At 45.4% G+C, this 15,218-nt stretch overlaps 1 protein-coding gene across 1 annotated transcript in view; it reads right to left on the reverse strand.

Annotated features, from left to right (window-relative positions):
* The window catches only part of LOC137378703 (fatty acyl-CoA hydrolase precursor, medium chain-like), a 71,194-nt gene that overhangs the window by 22,349 nt on the left and 33,627 nt on the right, over positions 1 to 15,218 (reverse strand). Inside the window, exons 5-7 of the mRNA XM_068049054.1 lie at positions 12,082 to 12,235; positions 9,473 to 9,577; positions 1,549 to 1,653 (exon numbers count right to left, since the gene is read on the reverse strand). Of these exons, the coding sequence (XP_067905155.1) occupies positions 1,549 to 1,653; positions 9,473 to 9,577; positions 12,082 to 12,235 (364 nt within the window). The remainder of the gene's footprint in view (positions 1 to 1,548; positions 1,654 to 9,472; positions 9,578 to 12,081; positions 12,236 to 15,218) is intronic.

A 15,218-nucleotide genomic window follows, 5' to 3' on the forward strand; every position in this document is an offset into this window, starting at 1 on the left:
CATCACAGCCCTACAATTTTTTCCCTTCAAATATTTATCAATTCCCTTTTTAAAGTGACGATTGAATCTGCTTCCATGACCCTTTCAGGGAGGGCATTCCAGATCACAACAACTCTCTGCATAAAAAATGTTTCCTCGTGTGGCCTCTGTTTTTTTGTCAATTGCCCTAAATCTGTGTCCTCTGGTTACTGACACTTCCGCCACTGGAAATAATTTCTCCTTATTTACTCTGTCAAAATCATTCATGACTTTGAACACCTCTATCAAATCTCCTCTTAACCTTCTCTGCTCTATGGAGAATCCCAGCTTCTCCATATAACTGAAGTGCCTCATCCCTGGTACCATTCTAATAAATCACATCGGAACCCGTCCTAAACCCTTCTGGTGCCCAGAATTGGACACAATACTCTAGCTGAGGCCTAAACAGTAAAATGTTTACCATATCTTCTTTGCTTTTGTACTCTATGTCTCTGTTAATAAAACCAAGGATCTGATTTTATTTTAAAAACGTTCCCAGTTTGCCCTGCAACATTGTTAATTTACCCTGCCATTGTCCAGACGATCTTGGTGGGGCTGTTTTCTGTGCATGGAGCAGGGAGATGAAGGTTAACCCCACACTCACCCTCTGTCCCGAGAGCTCTGTCCCTGATTTCACTCTCATTTACTCAGTTCCCTTTCTGTTCTTCTTCTTCGATTCAGTGGATAGTATTTGCTCCTCCATGTCAAATGATTGTAGGTTCAAGCCCCACTCCAGGACTCGAGTGCAAAATCTAAGCTGACACTCCCGATACAGTACTGAGGGAGTGCTACACTCTCAGAGGTGCTGTATTTTGGATGAGATGTTAAACTGAGGCCCCATCCACTCTCTCAGGTGGATGTAAAAGATTTCATGGCACTATTTCGAAGAGGCGCAGGGAAGTTCTCCCCAGTGTCCTGGCCTATATTGATCCCTCAATCAACATCGCAAACAGATGCTCTGGTCATTATCAAATTGCTGTTTGTGGGAGCTTGCTGTGTCCAAATTGGCTGCCGTGTTTCTAACATCACAACAGCGACTACATTTCAAAAGTACTTCATTGGCTGTAAAGCACTTTGATTATCTGCCGATCCCCACCCCCCAATAACCTATCAAGGAGGATATCTAATTACTGAACAAACCAAAAGAAGCACCAAGTTTCATGATGCAGGACACGTCCAAGACTGTAAAGAGTGGAAGAGAAGACGCGAAAGATAGTGGTGAAGTGACACAAAATCTGGTAGTAGGAGGAAGGGAAGAGGGAGGGAGCTGAGGAGTTCCACAGTTTGTGAGTGCTGGGAATGAATTGGGTAGATCCTGACTTGGTGCGATAGTTGTCCGTTTTACACCATCAAACAAAGTCACGATCTACCCCAGTGAATTTAGAATACGATAGTATTTGTCTTGATTTTAACATGGTGCAGATTGAGATAAAGTGTGCAGGATGGTGCAGGTGATGGTACTGTGACATTAGAAACAGACATGTAATTCTCTATAAGAAAGAAGAAATAAAAGACTAGGTTTCACCATACTTCAGTACTGTTGATGTTCAACAATTCCTCTGCAGACTTCTTCTTCAAGCAATCAGCAATTTCCCAGGAATGATCAGTGTCACAGCCAGTCATGTTGGCAACCATCTATAAAGTTTCAAGTGAGATCAACAGTTACAAAATTTAACTAAGAGATCATTGTGCAACCAACTCCCATGAACGTGATTCTTATTTTTAAAACAAATTTAAAACAAATTTATGGTTAAGCTGAATAAATGTTGGACCAGGTTTTTTTTTAAAGGAAGCCATCAAGAGGACTGAGGGTGCCGGATTGGCAACAGCTTTGCTGGTTGTCACATGGTTCAGGTTAGGCTTTGAACAGAAACCCTGGTAACAGAGGCAGAAAAGTGTCAAGCGATCCTTTGATTGGATAAGCCCAGTCGTAACAGAGCACCGGGACGGGCAGAGAAAAACTCATAAGCTCTTTTGTTGTCGGTCACTGTGTGTGTGGTTTTACCTTCTGGAAGGAGATAAAGGTCAAGTCTGCTGCAGAGGAAGGAGAGAATTCCAAAGAAGAACAGAAGACTACAACCCAACTCGCTTTACCGCAATTCCCGAAAAGATTCTGTGTAGTTCACTGTGTCGATTCGTCTTGTTTCCTGTATTTGAAGAATGCCTGCTAAAAATAACTCTCAATGCTGCCTGAAGAGAACTATTCTGGAAGATTTAAGTGACCTATCTGCGTGTGCTCTGTGGTTGGACTGTGTGCCTGTTTGGTGAAGTGTATCTCATCTGCTATTTTTTTCAGAGGTGGGCAAGTGATCTGCCCGGGTGTGTATTTTTGTCTGTAATAGAGCTCTGATCCAAAAGTTTTTTCATTTTTTTTGGTTAACCAGTGTGTGTGTGTGCATGAGAAAGAGAGAGAGTGTGGAGAGTCTAAGGTAAAAAAGGACTTTAAAATTTGGTTAAAATAGAAAGGAGACTTTTAAAATATTAATGTTGTACTTATTAAAATTTGTTCTGTGAGATATTGTTTTTACTTCATGACTAGTTAAGACTTGTTTTATAATAAACTGTTAATTTTGTTGTTCAGTAAAGAAACCTGGTTAGTGTGTTCTATTCTGGGGAAAATAGTGTATCTGATTCAGTGTTTCAATAAGTAGGAAAATTTAAAATAATACCTTCCGAGAGCGGAGCAGAGAGGAGTGGAGACGACCTGTGGGGAGAACGCCGAGAGCGGAGCCTATAAATCCAACTCGAGGATCGAGGCCCAGTCTCTTACCTTCCGGGAGCGGAGCGGAGAGGAGTGGAGACGACCTGTGGGGAGAACGCCGAGAGCGGAGCCTATAAATCCAACTCGAGGATCGAGGCCCAGTCTCTTACCTTCCGGGAGCGGAGCGGAGCGGAGAGGAGCTCTTCCGGCACGCCGGAGTTTTGAAAAAAAACGCCAACAGTGACGTCAGAGTAGAGCTGCAACGTGATTGGTTGGTCAGTAGCAGCTGTTAGTGGTGGGTGCGTGGAATGCACTGCCAGCGGTGGTAGTAGAAGCAGATACATTAGGGACATTTAAGCGACTCTTGGATAGGTACATGGATGATAGTAGAATGAAGGGTATATAGGTAGTTTGATCTTCGAGTAGGTTAAAGAGTCGGCAAAACATCGTGGGCCGAAGTGCCTGTACTGTGCTGTACTGTTCTTTGTTCTATGTTAGAGCATTTAAATATCTTAAAAAAGGGGAACTTTTTTTGTTGAAAAAAAAAACCTCTGGTGATAAGGTGAGTACTACTAAAGTGTTTTTTCTTAAGGACTTTAGATTGGAGTGGGTAGAACAAGGCCCCTCGTGTAATTAGTATTTTTTAATTAAGGGAGTAACTAATTAACCTAAGGGTAAGTCATGGCAGGAGAGCTCAGCCCTGTGATATGCTCCTCCTGCGCTATGTGGGAAATCAGGGACGCTTCCAGTGTCCCTGGTGATCATGTGTTCAGGAAGTGTATCCAGCTGCAGCTAGTGGCTACCCACATTACGGAGCTGGAGCTGCGGGTGGATTCACTGTGGAGCATCCGCGATGCTGAGGACATTGTGGATAGCACGTTTAGCGAGGTGGTCACACCGCAGGTAATGGCTGCACAGGCAGAAAAGAGATGGGTGACCACCAGACAGAGTAATAGGCGCAGGCAGGTAGTGTAGGAGTCCCCTGTGGCCATCCCCCTCTCAAACAGATATACTGCTTTGGATACTGTTGGTGGGGGATGACCTCCCAGGGGAAAGCAGCAACAGCCAAGTTTGTGGCACCAGAGGGCTCTGCTGCACAGCAGGGGAGGAAAAGGGGTGGAGGAGCTGTAGTGATAGGAGATTCTATTATAAGGGGTGCAGATAGGCGTTTCTGTGGCCGCAAACGAGACTCCAGGATGGTATGTTGCCTCCCCGGTGCTAGGGTCAAGGATGTCTCGGAGCGGCTGCTGGACATTCTGAAAGGGGAGGGTGAGCAGCCAGAGGCCGTGGTCCATATTGGTACTAACGATACAGGCAGGAAGAGAGATGAGGTCCTGCAAAATGAATATAGGGAGTTAGGCAGAAGGTTAAAAAGCAGGACCTCTAGGGTTGTAATCTCAGGATTAATCCCTGGGCCATGTGCTAGTGAGGGTAGGAATAGGAGGATTAGGCAAATGAATGCGTGGCTGAAGAGCTGGTGTCGGCGGGAGGGCTTCAGCTACTTGGATCATTGGGATCTCTTCTGGTGCAAAGGTGACCTGTACAAGAAGGACGGGTTGCACCTAAACAGGAAGGGGACCAATATCCTTGCTGGGAGGTTTGTTAGTACTACTCGGGAGGGTTTAAACTAATCTTGCAAGGAGGTGGGACCCAAAGTAGTAATTTCTCCGATGAGATAGTTGAGGCAAATGTAGAGGTTAAAGCAAGCAAGTCCCGTAGGACTTGCCAGGCAGGGGCAGGAAAGGGAGCGTGGAAGGTCTGGTAGGCTAAACTGCATTTACTTTAATGCAAGAAGCCTTACAGGTAAGGCAGATGAACTCAGAGCATGGATCGGTACATGGGATTGTGATATTATAGCTATTACAGAAACGTGGTTGAGGGATGGGCAGGATTGGCAGCTCAATGTTCCAGGGTACTAATGCTTCCAGCGTGACAGAGGTGGAGGTAAGAGAGGAGGAGGAGTTGCACTATTGATTAGATTAGATTAGATTAGAGATACAGCACTGAAACAGGCCCTTCGGCCCACCAAGTCTGTGCCGAACATCAACCACCCATTTATACTAATCCTACACTAATCCCATATTCCCAACAAATATCCCCACCTGTCCCTATATTTCCCTACCACCTACCTATACTGGTGACAATTTATAATGGCCAATTTACCTATCAACCTGCAAGTCTTTTGGCTTGTGGGAGGAAACCGGAGCACCCGGAGAAAACCCACGCAGACACAGGGAGAACTTGCAAACTCCACACAGGCAGTGCCCGGAATCGAACCCGGGTCCCTGGAGCTGTGAGGCTGCGGTGCTAACCACTGCGCCACTGTGCCGTCACAGCAGTACTTGGAGAGGAAATCCCAAGGGAAACATCCAGCGAGGCCATATGGGTCGAACGTAGAAATAAGAAAGGGGTGATCACTTTGATGGGATTATGCGATAGGCCCCCCAATAGTCAGAAGGAATTTGAGGAGCATATATGTAGGGAAATCACAGATAGGTGTAGGAATTATAGGGTTGTAATAGTAGGTGATTTTAACTTCCCTAATATTGACTGGGACTGCCTTAGTGCTAAGGGATCAGATGGGGAAGAATTTGTTAAGTGTATACAGGATAGTTTTCTGAAGCACTTTGTGTATGGCCCTACGAGAGAAGGGGCTACACTCGACCTCCTCTTAGGAAATGAGGCTGGGCAGGTAGTTGTTGTGTCAGTGGGGGAGCACTTTGGGACCAGTTATCATAACTCTATTAGCTTCAAGATAGTTATGGAAAAGGATAGGACTGGTCCTCATGTTGAAGTCCAAAATTGGGGGAAGGCTAATTTCGATGGCATCAGACAGGAACTCTCAAAAGTTGAATGGGAGAGGCTGTTTACAGGCAAAGGGACGTCTGGCAAGTGGGAGGCTTTTAAAAGTGAGATAGGAAGAGTTCAGGGCTGGCATGTTCCTGTTAGATGGAAGGGAAAGGCTGGCAAGTTTAGGGAACCTTGGTTGACGAGGGATAGAGAGGGTCTGGTCAGGACAAAGAAGGAGGCATATATCAGGTACAGGCAGCTGGGATCAAGCGAGTCCCTCGAGGAGTATAGGGGATGTAGGAGTACACTTAAGAAGGAAATTAGGAGGGCAAAAAGGGGCCATGAGATTTCCCTGGCAGAAAAGATAAAGGAGAATCCTAAAAGATTCTCTCAGTATATTGAGAGTAAAAGGGTAGCTTGGGAGAGAGTAGGTCCCCTTAAGGATCAGTGTGGTAATCTATGTGTGGAGCCACGGGAAATGGGCGAGGTCTTAAATGAATACTTCTCATCTGTATTTTACCATGGAGGTGCTCATGGAAGCTAGTGAGTTCAAGGGAGGGAACAGCGATATCCTGCAGCATATCAACATTACAAAGGAGGAGGTTTTGAAGCACATTAAGGTGATAAATCCCCAGGGCCTCACCAGGTGTATCCTTGGATGCTATGGGAAGCAAGGGAGGAGATTGCTGGGGCACTGGCAGAGATTTATGTATCATCATTAGCCACGGGTGAGGTACCGGAAGACTGGAGGATAGCTAATGTGCCTTTATTTAAGAAGGGCAGCAGGGATAACCAGGGAACTACAGGCCAGTGAGCCTTACATCAGTGGTGGGAAAGTTATTGGAAAGGATTCTGAGAGACAGGATTTATATGCATTTGGAAAGGCAAGGTCTGATTAGGGATAGTCAGCATGGCTTTGTGCGTGGGAAATCATCTCACGAATTTGATTGAGATTTTCGAGGAGGTAACCAAGAGGATTGACGAGGGCAGGGCGATGGACGTTGTCCACATGGACTTTAGCAAGGCCTTTGACAAGGTCCCGCATGGTAGGCTGGTCCAGAAGGTTCGAACACATGGGATCCAGGGTGAGCTAGCCAATTTGATACAAAATTGGCTTGGTGATAGGAGGCAGAGGGTGGCAGTGGAGGGTTGTTTTTCAGATTGGAGGCCGTGACCAGTGGTGTGCCGCAGGGATCGGTGCTGGGCCCTCTGTTGTTTGTCATATATATTGACTTGGATGTGAATGTAGGGGGCATGATTAGTAAGTTTGTAGATGACACCAAAATTGGTGGGATAGTGGACAGTGAAGAAGGTTGTCTAAGGTTACAACAGGATATAGATCAACTGGGAAAGTGGGCTATGGGATTGGCAAATGTAATTTAACACAGACCAGTGCAAAGTGATGCATTTTGGGAAGTTAAACCAGGGCAGGACATATACAGTGAATGGCAGGGCCCTGGGGAGTGTTCTTGAGCAGAGATACCTTGGGGTGCAAGTACATAGTTCCCTGAAAGTGGCGACACAGGTAGACAGGGTGGTGAAGAAGGCATATGGCATGCTTGCCTTCATTGGCCGAGGCACTGGGTACAAGAGTTGGGACTTCATGTTACAGTTGTACATAACGTTGGTTAGGCCGCACTTGGAGTACTGTGTGCAGTTCTGGTCGCCGCACTACAGGAAAGATGTGATTAAGCTAGAGAGGGTGCAGAAAAGATTCACAAGGATGTTGCCTGGTTTGGAGGGCTTGAGTTATAAAGAGAGATTGGATAGGCTGGGTCTGTTTTCCCTGGAGTGATGGAGACTGAGAGGGGACATGATAGAGGTACATTAAATTATGAGAAGCATAGATAGGGTAGATAGCCAGAGTCTGTTTCCCATGGTAGGGGTGACTCAAACTAGGGGGCATAGATTTAAGGTGAGAGGGAGGAAGTTTAAAGGGGATCAAAGGAGTAAATGTTTCACACAAAGAATAGTGGGTATCTGGAATGAGCTGCCTGAGGAGGTGGTGGAGGCAGGAACAGTAGCAACATTTAAGAGACATCTGGACAGGTACTTGAATGAGCAAGGCATAGAGGGATATGGAATTAATGCAGGCAGGTGGGATTAGTATAGATAGGCATTATGGTCGGCATGGACGAGGTAGGCCGAAGGGCCTGTTTCTATGCTGTGCGACTCTATGACTATGACTCAATGTTGTGACCTGTGGAGAAGCGGGACTGAGTTAACCGTGCACTCCTCCCACCTCAGTAGTAACAAATACTCTGCAACATATATGTATATACATATATGCTCTCTTTTGGAGAGCCAGAGCGGACATGATGGGATGAATGGCCTCCTCCTGCACTGTTATGATTTTGTGATTCTGTATTAACTGATGCTAACAATGTGGTGCTGGTAGATAAAGCTTTCTGAAACCAGGAGCAGAATTCCATCCTTCCCCAATTCGAAGCCAACACAAAGGGGTTTTGGCCTTCATCTCAAAGGGGTGGAAGTGCTGCTTCAGTTGTGTAAGGCTTTGGTTAAACCCCATCTGGAATAACTGCCTGAGAGTGTGGTGGAGAAAGATTCAATCGTGGCTTTGAAAAAGGAAATGGATTTTGTTTTTCAATCGTAGGATGTGGGCATCACTGGCAAGGCCAACATTTCTTGCCCATCCCTAATTACCCGAGAGAAGGTGGTGGTGAGCTGCCTTCTTGAACCGCTGCAGTCCATGTGAGGTAGGCACACCCACAGTGCTGTTAGGAAGGGGGTTTCAGGATTTTGACCCAGTGACAGTGAAGGAACGGCGATATAGTTCCAAGTCAGGATGGTGTGTGGCTTGGAGGGGAACTTGCAGGTGGTGATGTTCCCATGCATCTGCTGCACTTGCCATTCTAGGTGGTAGAGGTCGCAGGTTTGGAAAGTGCTGTTGAAGGAGCCTTGGTGAGTTGCTGCAGTGCATCTTACACATGAGAAACACTGCTGCCGTTATGCGTCAGTGGTGGAGGGAGTGAATGTTTAAGGTAGTGGATGGTGTGCCAATCAAGCGACCTGCTTTGTCACGGAAGGAGTCGCGCTTGACTGTTGTTGGAGCTGCACTCATCCAGACAAGTGGAGAGTATTCCATCACACTCCTGACTTGTGCCTTGTAGATGATGGACAGGCTTTGGGGAGTCAGGAGGTGAGTTACTCGATGCAGAATTCCTAGCCTCTGACCTGCTCTTGTAGCCACTGTATTTATATGGTTGCTCCTGTTCCGTTTCTGATCAATGGTAACGCCCAGGACGTTGATGGTGGGGGATTCAGCAATTGCAATGCCATTGAATGCAAGAGGAGATGGTTCGATTTTCTCTTGTTGGAGATAGTCATTGCCTGGCACTGTGTGTCGAGAATGTTACTTATCACTTATCAGCTCAAGCCTGAATGTTGTCCAGGTCTTGCAGCATGGGGGTACAGACTGCTTCAGTATCTGAGGAGTTGCGAATTGTACTGAACATTGTATAATCATCAGCAAATATCCTCATTTCTGACCTTATGTCGGAGGGAAGGTCATTGATGAAGCAGCTGAAGATGGTTCGACCTTGGACACTGAGGAACTCCTGCAGAGATGTCCTGGGGATGAGATGATAGACCTCCAACAACCACAACCATCTTCCTTTGTGCTGGGTATGACTCTAAACAGTGGAAAATTTTCCCTCTGATTCCTATTAATTTGTTACAGTGTGATTCTGCTGATGCTGGATTACAGAGGGCTGTAACAGTCCCTGTGCAGGCTGCACTCAATTTGGCCCCTTTAAATTATCACGCATGCATGGCCACACATAAAAATTTAAACGGGCCGTACATTTGCACAAATCGCCAATGCACTCCAAAACGATTAGTGGGAGTGTTGGTTGTCTCCTTGTTTTTTGTTTAAAATCAAGTGGAACTTCCTCTCTCTGAAACTATAAAAACCTCCTCTAATCATTAAAAATAATAACTCACCTGGGCCAATGATTTAGGACCTAAATTTGATCCAAAATTGATCAGAGCAGTTCCACTTTCTGATATTGCCTTGTGGAACAGGCCAGAGGACAAGGGAGAAACAACCTGCAACAAGAACAAGTACAGTGACCATTAGCTTAGACTATTTCGAAAGTCCTTCTTCCCAACTCTTCCTTCATCTGGGGCAGCCTGGTATTGGAAGTGCTACTCTGTTTCCTGGTAGAAAGACAACAAGGGGCTGTTAGTTTCTCCTGGACTGTAAACCAGCCCACTTGGGTGGGAGGGAGTTTCACTTCTCCGCAGGATGTCAAGAAACATTAATTAAGGAGGCTAATGGAATCTTAGACTTTATCTCAATGGATTGCAATTCAAAAGTGAGGAAGTAATGTTTCAGTTGTACAGAGCTTTGGGCAGACCCTATCGGGAGTACTGCATTCAGTGTTGGCAGCCACACCGCAGGAAGTATATACTCGGCTTGAAGAAAGTACAGCGTATATTCACCAGAATGATTCCGGGGGTTACATTGTGAGGGGAGGTTGCATAAAAGTGACTTGTATCCCCTGGAGTTTACAAGATTAATGGGTGGCTCTTTCTGTTTTTTAAAATTCCTTCATGGGATGTGGGCATCGCTGGCTCGGCCAGAATTTATTGCCCATTCCGAGTTGCCCTTGAGAAGGTGCTGGTGAGCTGCCTTCTTGAACTGCTGCAGTCCATATGGTGTAGGTACACCCACAGCGCTGTTCAGGAGGAAGTTCCAGGACTTTGAACCAGCGACAGTGAAGGAACGGCAATATAGTTCCAAGTCAGGATGGTGTATGGCTTGGAGGGGAACTTGCGCTTGGTGGTGTTCCCATGCGTCTGCTGCCCTTGTCTTTCTAGGTGGTAGAGGTCGTGGGTTTTGAAGGTGCTGTCGAAGGAGCCTTGGTGAATTGCTGCAGTGCATCTTGTAGATGGTATGGAGCAAAGGTGGGTAAATTGAGTTGAGCAACAGATCAGCCATGAACCGACGGAAAGCTGGAATAGGCTGGAAGGGCTGAATAGACAACTCATATTCCCAAATAGCATTCCACCATGGGTTATGTTGAGAAACACAATGATCAGTGTCGAAGTTCAGACAAGTAGCCTGTCTCAGCCCAGAGGAGCAGAGTGTGAGAATAAACAGAGTGGACCCAAAAGAACAGAGCTCCCCCCCTCCCCCCTCAGCCTTTCTACATGTTATCAATGCTGGACCTTGTTTTAAAAACTGTGATGTTTAATGTCGTGTAGGATGGAGTCAGAGAAGTCATGTGACCTCATATCAACTCTGCTTAAAGATAAGACAGGGATCTCAGTTACCAGGACAACAAAGAACCCAGATCAAAAACCCTTTTGAAAAGCAGAGAATACAATGTTATAGCACCTGACAATGAGTTTCATTTTCCCAGTCTCTGAGATCGCAAACAAGGAGCCAGAGGCTCTGAAAATGCAAATACGAATTGCAATTGCTAACACCTGGAAAGAAAGGAAGGCTCAGGTGATTCTGCTGTGGCCAGATTGAGGACTTTGCATCTTGGAAAAGACAATGGATAAATTCAACAGATTTTCAGAAGTCAGACAGGCTGTAAGGAAGACAATGACCAGCAGAAGCAGCCTCAGAGAAGAGAGAGGAAAGACGTGCTCTCAGGAAACTGATACAGTGAAAGGCTGCACAGACCTAACCTGATTTGAAAGCTGAAGTTTGCGGAGAAGGGAAAAGAGCAACAGGGTCACCCGAGATCGTCTTATTTACAGAAGTCCAGGAAGAAGGAAGCAAAGAGGACATTGACTTTGAGAAGGTGTGGGTGATCCAACCCATTGCAACTGGGAGGAGTTCAGGACTTTTAGCTGCAAGAATATCACTTCAAGAAGGACTGTATAAAGTATAAATGTGATGTGAGGTTTTTGATGTTTTAATAAGTGAAAGGTAATTTGGAATATTAGCTGCTTACAGAATAATATGCAACTAATGGTGATTTTTAGTTTAGTTGTTACAATAAAAGTCTTAAAATGTGAAATCTTGTCGAGTAATCCTATAAATTGGTCTGGGGAGTTTATAATCACGTGTTTTAACATTAACGGTCTCACTGAGGTTGGAACAACAAGTGAGACTAGATCTAGGGGCCATAAATATTATGGTCATTAATAAATGCAATCGGGAATTCAGGAGAAATATCTTTACCCAGTGAGCAGTGAGAATGTGGGACTCACTACCTCAGGGAGTGGTTGAGGTGAATAGTATAGATACATTTATGGGGAAGCTGGATAAACATATGAGGGAGAAAGGAATAGAAGGATATGTTGATGAGATTCGATGAAGAGGGTGGGAGCAGACTTGTGGGGAGCATAAACACCAGCACAGCCCAGTTGGGCTGAATGACCTGTTTCTGTCACAATTAGAAAAACATAGCTTTAAATTCTCCTGAGAGGATGAGGATAAATGCTCACTGTTGGGACCAATTTGCTCATTGTCTTTGATTTAGCCTTGAATAACCAGCACACAGGTAAAACACACAATATCAACCGTAGAAATGTTAACCAAAGCATTTTCGACAGAGATGGGGAGAATATTGAAATAAAGACCAATAACATACGTGAAACGAGACACTCATTGCACCAGCTGATTCTCCAAATATGGTGACTGAGCCTGGGTCACCTCCGAAGTTCTCTATGTTTTCCTGAACCCACTTGAGAGCCGCAACTTGATCCAACAGGCCCCAGTTTCCTCGCAGATGCTCATCCCCTGTGCTGAAGGTAGAATGGCAGAGGCATATTGCTGTGTGTAGACTTGTAACAACAACAACTTGCATTTAGATAACACCATTAACATAGTAAAACATGCCAAAGCATTTCACAGGGGCATTCTCAAACACAATTTGACATTGAGCCACATGAGGACATATTAGGGCAGGTGACCAAAAGCTTGGTCAAAGAGGCAGGTTTTAAGGAGCGTCTTGAAGGATGAGACAGAGATAGAGAGTTGCAGAGGTTAAGGGAGGGAATTTCAGAATTTAAGGCCGAGGTATGGCCACCAATAGACCAGAATTAGAGCAACGTTGAGATCTTGGAGGGTTCTCTGGCTGGAGGAGATTACAGAGATAGGAGGCCATGGAGGATTTGAAACCAAGAATGAGAATTTTAAAATTGAGACACCGCTGGATCGGGAGCTAATTTAGGTCAGTGAGCACAGGGGTGAGAGGAACTCGGTGAGAGTAGAGACACAGGTAGCAGAGTTTGGGATCACCTGAAGTTTACGGAGAGTGCAAGGTGGGAGGCCAGACAGGAGAGTGTTGCAACAGCTGGTGTGTGGGGTCACAAAAGCATGGATGAGGGTTACAGCAGCAGACGGGTTAAGGCAAAGGCAGAGATCAGTGATATTATGGAGGTGGAAGTAGGTGGTCTTGGTGTTGGAGAGGATAATAGCAGAAAACACAAAGGAAAGGTAGTGTAGAACGATATGCAGAATACCAAATTCCACAGAGGAGACTGCTGGGCAGCACTGGTGTGAGGCCCAGTGGCAACTATCAGCAGAATAGAAACATAAAACTGAAATCGTATACAGGCAGGTTCCAACATTTGAATAAGAAATCTAATGCAATAGTTAGGAGGTGGAGAAGGACTGGATATCTCAGTGGGTTAGACAACAGGCCTTTCAGCCATGAGACCCTGAACAGACTCCTCACAGACACAGTCTGCTGTCCAAAAGGGCCCAATCTAAATGGACTTTGCTTTCTGACCCAATTGATGGAAGACTTGGTCATTTTGTCCAAACTGCCTGATTTGCCACTGAAATCAGATTCAGGCAATGGCACATTGAAATCACCTCTCAGAATAGGGAGAAATGTGGACTGATGGGACAGTGTAGAGGGAGCTTTACTCTGTATCTAACCCCATGTGTACCTGTCCTGGGGAGTGTTTGATAGGGACGGTGTAGAGGGAGCTTTACTCTGTATCTAACCCCATGTGTACCTGTCCTGGGGAGTGTTTGATGAGGACATTGTAGAGGGAGCTTTACTCTGTATCTAACCCCATGTGTACCTGTCCTGGGGAGTGTTTGATGAGGACATTGTAGAGGGAGCTTTACTCTGTATCTAACCCCATGTGTACCTGTCCTGGGGAGTGTTTGATGAGGACATTGTAGAGGGAGCTTTACTCTGTATCTAACCCCATGTGTACCTGTCCTGGGGAGTGTTTGATGAGGACATTGTAGAGGGAGCTTTACTCTGTATCTAACCCCATGTGTACCTGTCCTGGGGAGTGTTTGATGAGGACATTGTAGAGGGAGCTTTACTCTGTATCTAACCCCATGTGTACCTGTCCTGGGGAGTGTTTGATGAGGACATTGTAGAGGGAGCTTTACTCTGTATCTAACCCCGTTTTTTTTTTGTGGAAATTTTGTGTTTATTAAAGCAATCATCAGCCACTGAAGAAAAATCATTAAAAAACTTTGTTTATGTAAATTGTTGTATTTGTCAAAGGGAAGAATGTTTGAGCTCAGACAGGTATAACCTTTCATTTCAGACCTCAATGTGAGAACCAGATACTTCCAGGACAGGTACCGGTTAAGATACAGGGTAGGTACACTATCTGACTCTTGGAATATTTGATGGCAACAGTGAAGGGGGAACTTTATTCTGAATCTAAACCTGTGCTGTACCTGTCCTGGGAGTGTTTGATGGAGACAGTGTAGAGGGAGCTTTACTCTGTATCTAACCTCATGCTGTACCTGTCCTGGGAGTGTTTGATGGAGACAGTGTAGAGGGAGCTTTACTCTGTATCTAACCCTGTACTCTATCTGTCCTGGGAGTGTTTGACACGGACAGTGTAGAGGGAGCTTTACTCTGTATCTAACCCTGTACTCTATCTGTCCTGGGAGTGTTTGACATGGACAGTGTAGAGGGAGCTTTACTCTGTATCTAACCCTGTACTCTATCTGTCCTGGGAGTGTTTGACATGGACAGTGTAGAGGGAGCTTTACTCTGTATCTAACCTCGTGCTGTACCTGTCCTGGGAGTGTTTGATGGGACAGTGTAGAGGGAGCTTTACTCTGTACCTAACCCTGTACTGTACCTGTCCTGGGAGTGTTTGATGGGGACAGTGTCGAGGGAGCTTTACTCTGTATCTAACCTTGTGCTGTACCTGTCCTGGGAGTCAGTGCCTGTGGAATCCTATCCCATGGGTATTCAGTGCTGTTAAAAGAGTGACAAACAGTGAATAGATTGTAAAGATTGAGAGGATCAGAGCCTATTGGGAGCAGAGCAGCTGAATCTGGAAAAGAGAGAGAAAAATCACAAAAACTGACGTCACAGTCAGCACAGAGTAATGAGAAACGCAGGTTCGTATCAAGTTTTATTGGCTCGTGTTTTGAGTGGTTAGTGTTTGGTATTAGCTGAACAGTTAAATAACCGAAAATCTGAAAAGAATCCATTGATAAATATCGACTCAGCGGTAAAAGGAGTGCGAGTGTCAGGGAGAAGGGTAAATAAAAATCTAAAGTAATGTCAGCACAAGCTAAGGAGCTGATTGGTGGGTAGTTGGTGAGTGTTACTTTTTTGTCCATTTCAGGGACAAGTCTTTAAGATTATTTCTGTAAATTTTGATAGTAGTCAAATAAACATAGGCATGGCAGGGCACCTCAGTCCCGTGCAGTGCATATCCTGTGCCATGTGGAAATTCCCGGACATTTCTCCTGTCCTGAACAACCACATGTGCAGGAAACCTCGTTAGCTGG

The sequence above is a fragment of the Heterodontus francisci genome, chromosome 17 (assembly GCF_036365525.1).
Source record: "Heterodontus francisci isolate sHetFra1 chromosome 17, sHetFra1.hap1, whole genome shotgun sequence".
Classification (NCBI taxonomy): domain Eukaryota; kingdom Metazoa; phylum Chordata; class Chondrichthyes; order Heterodontiformes; family Heterodontidae; genus Heterodontus; species Heterodontus francisci.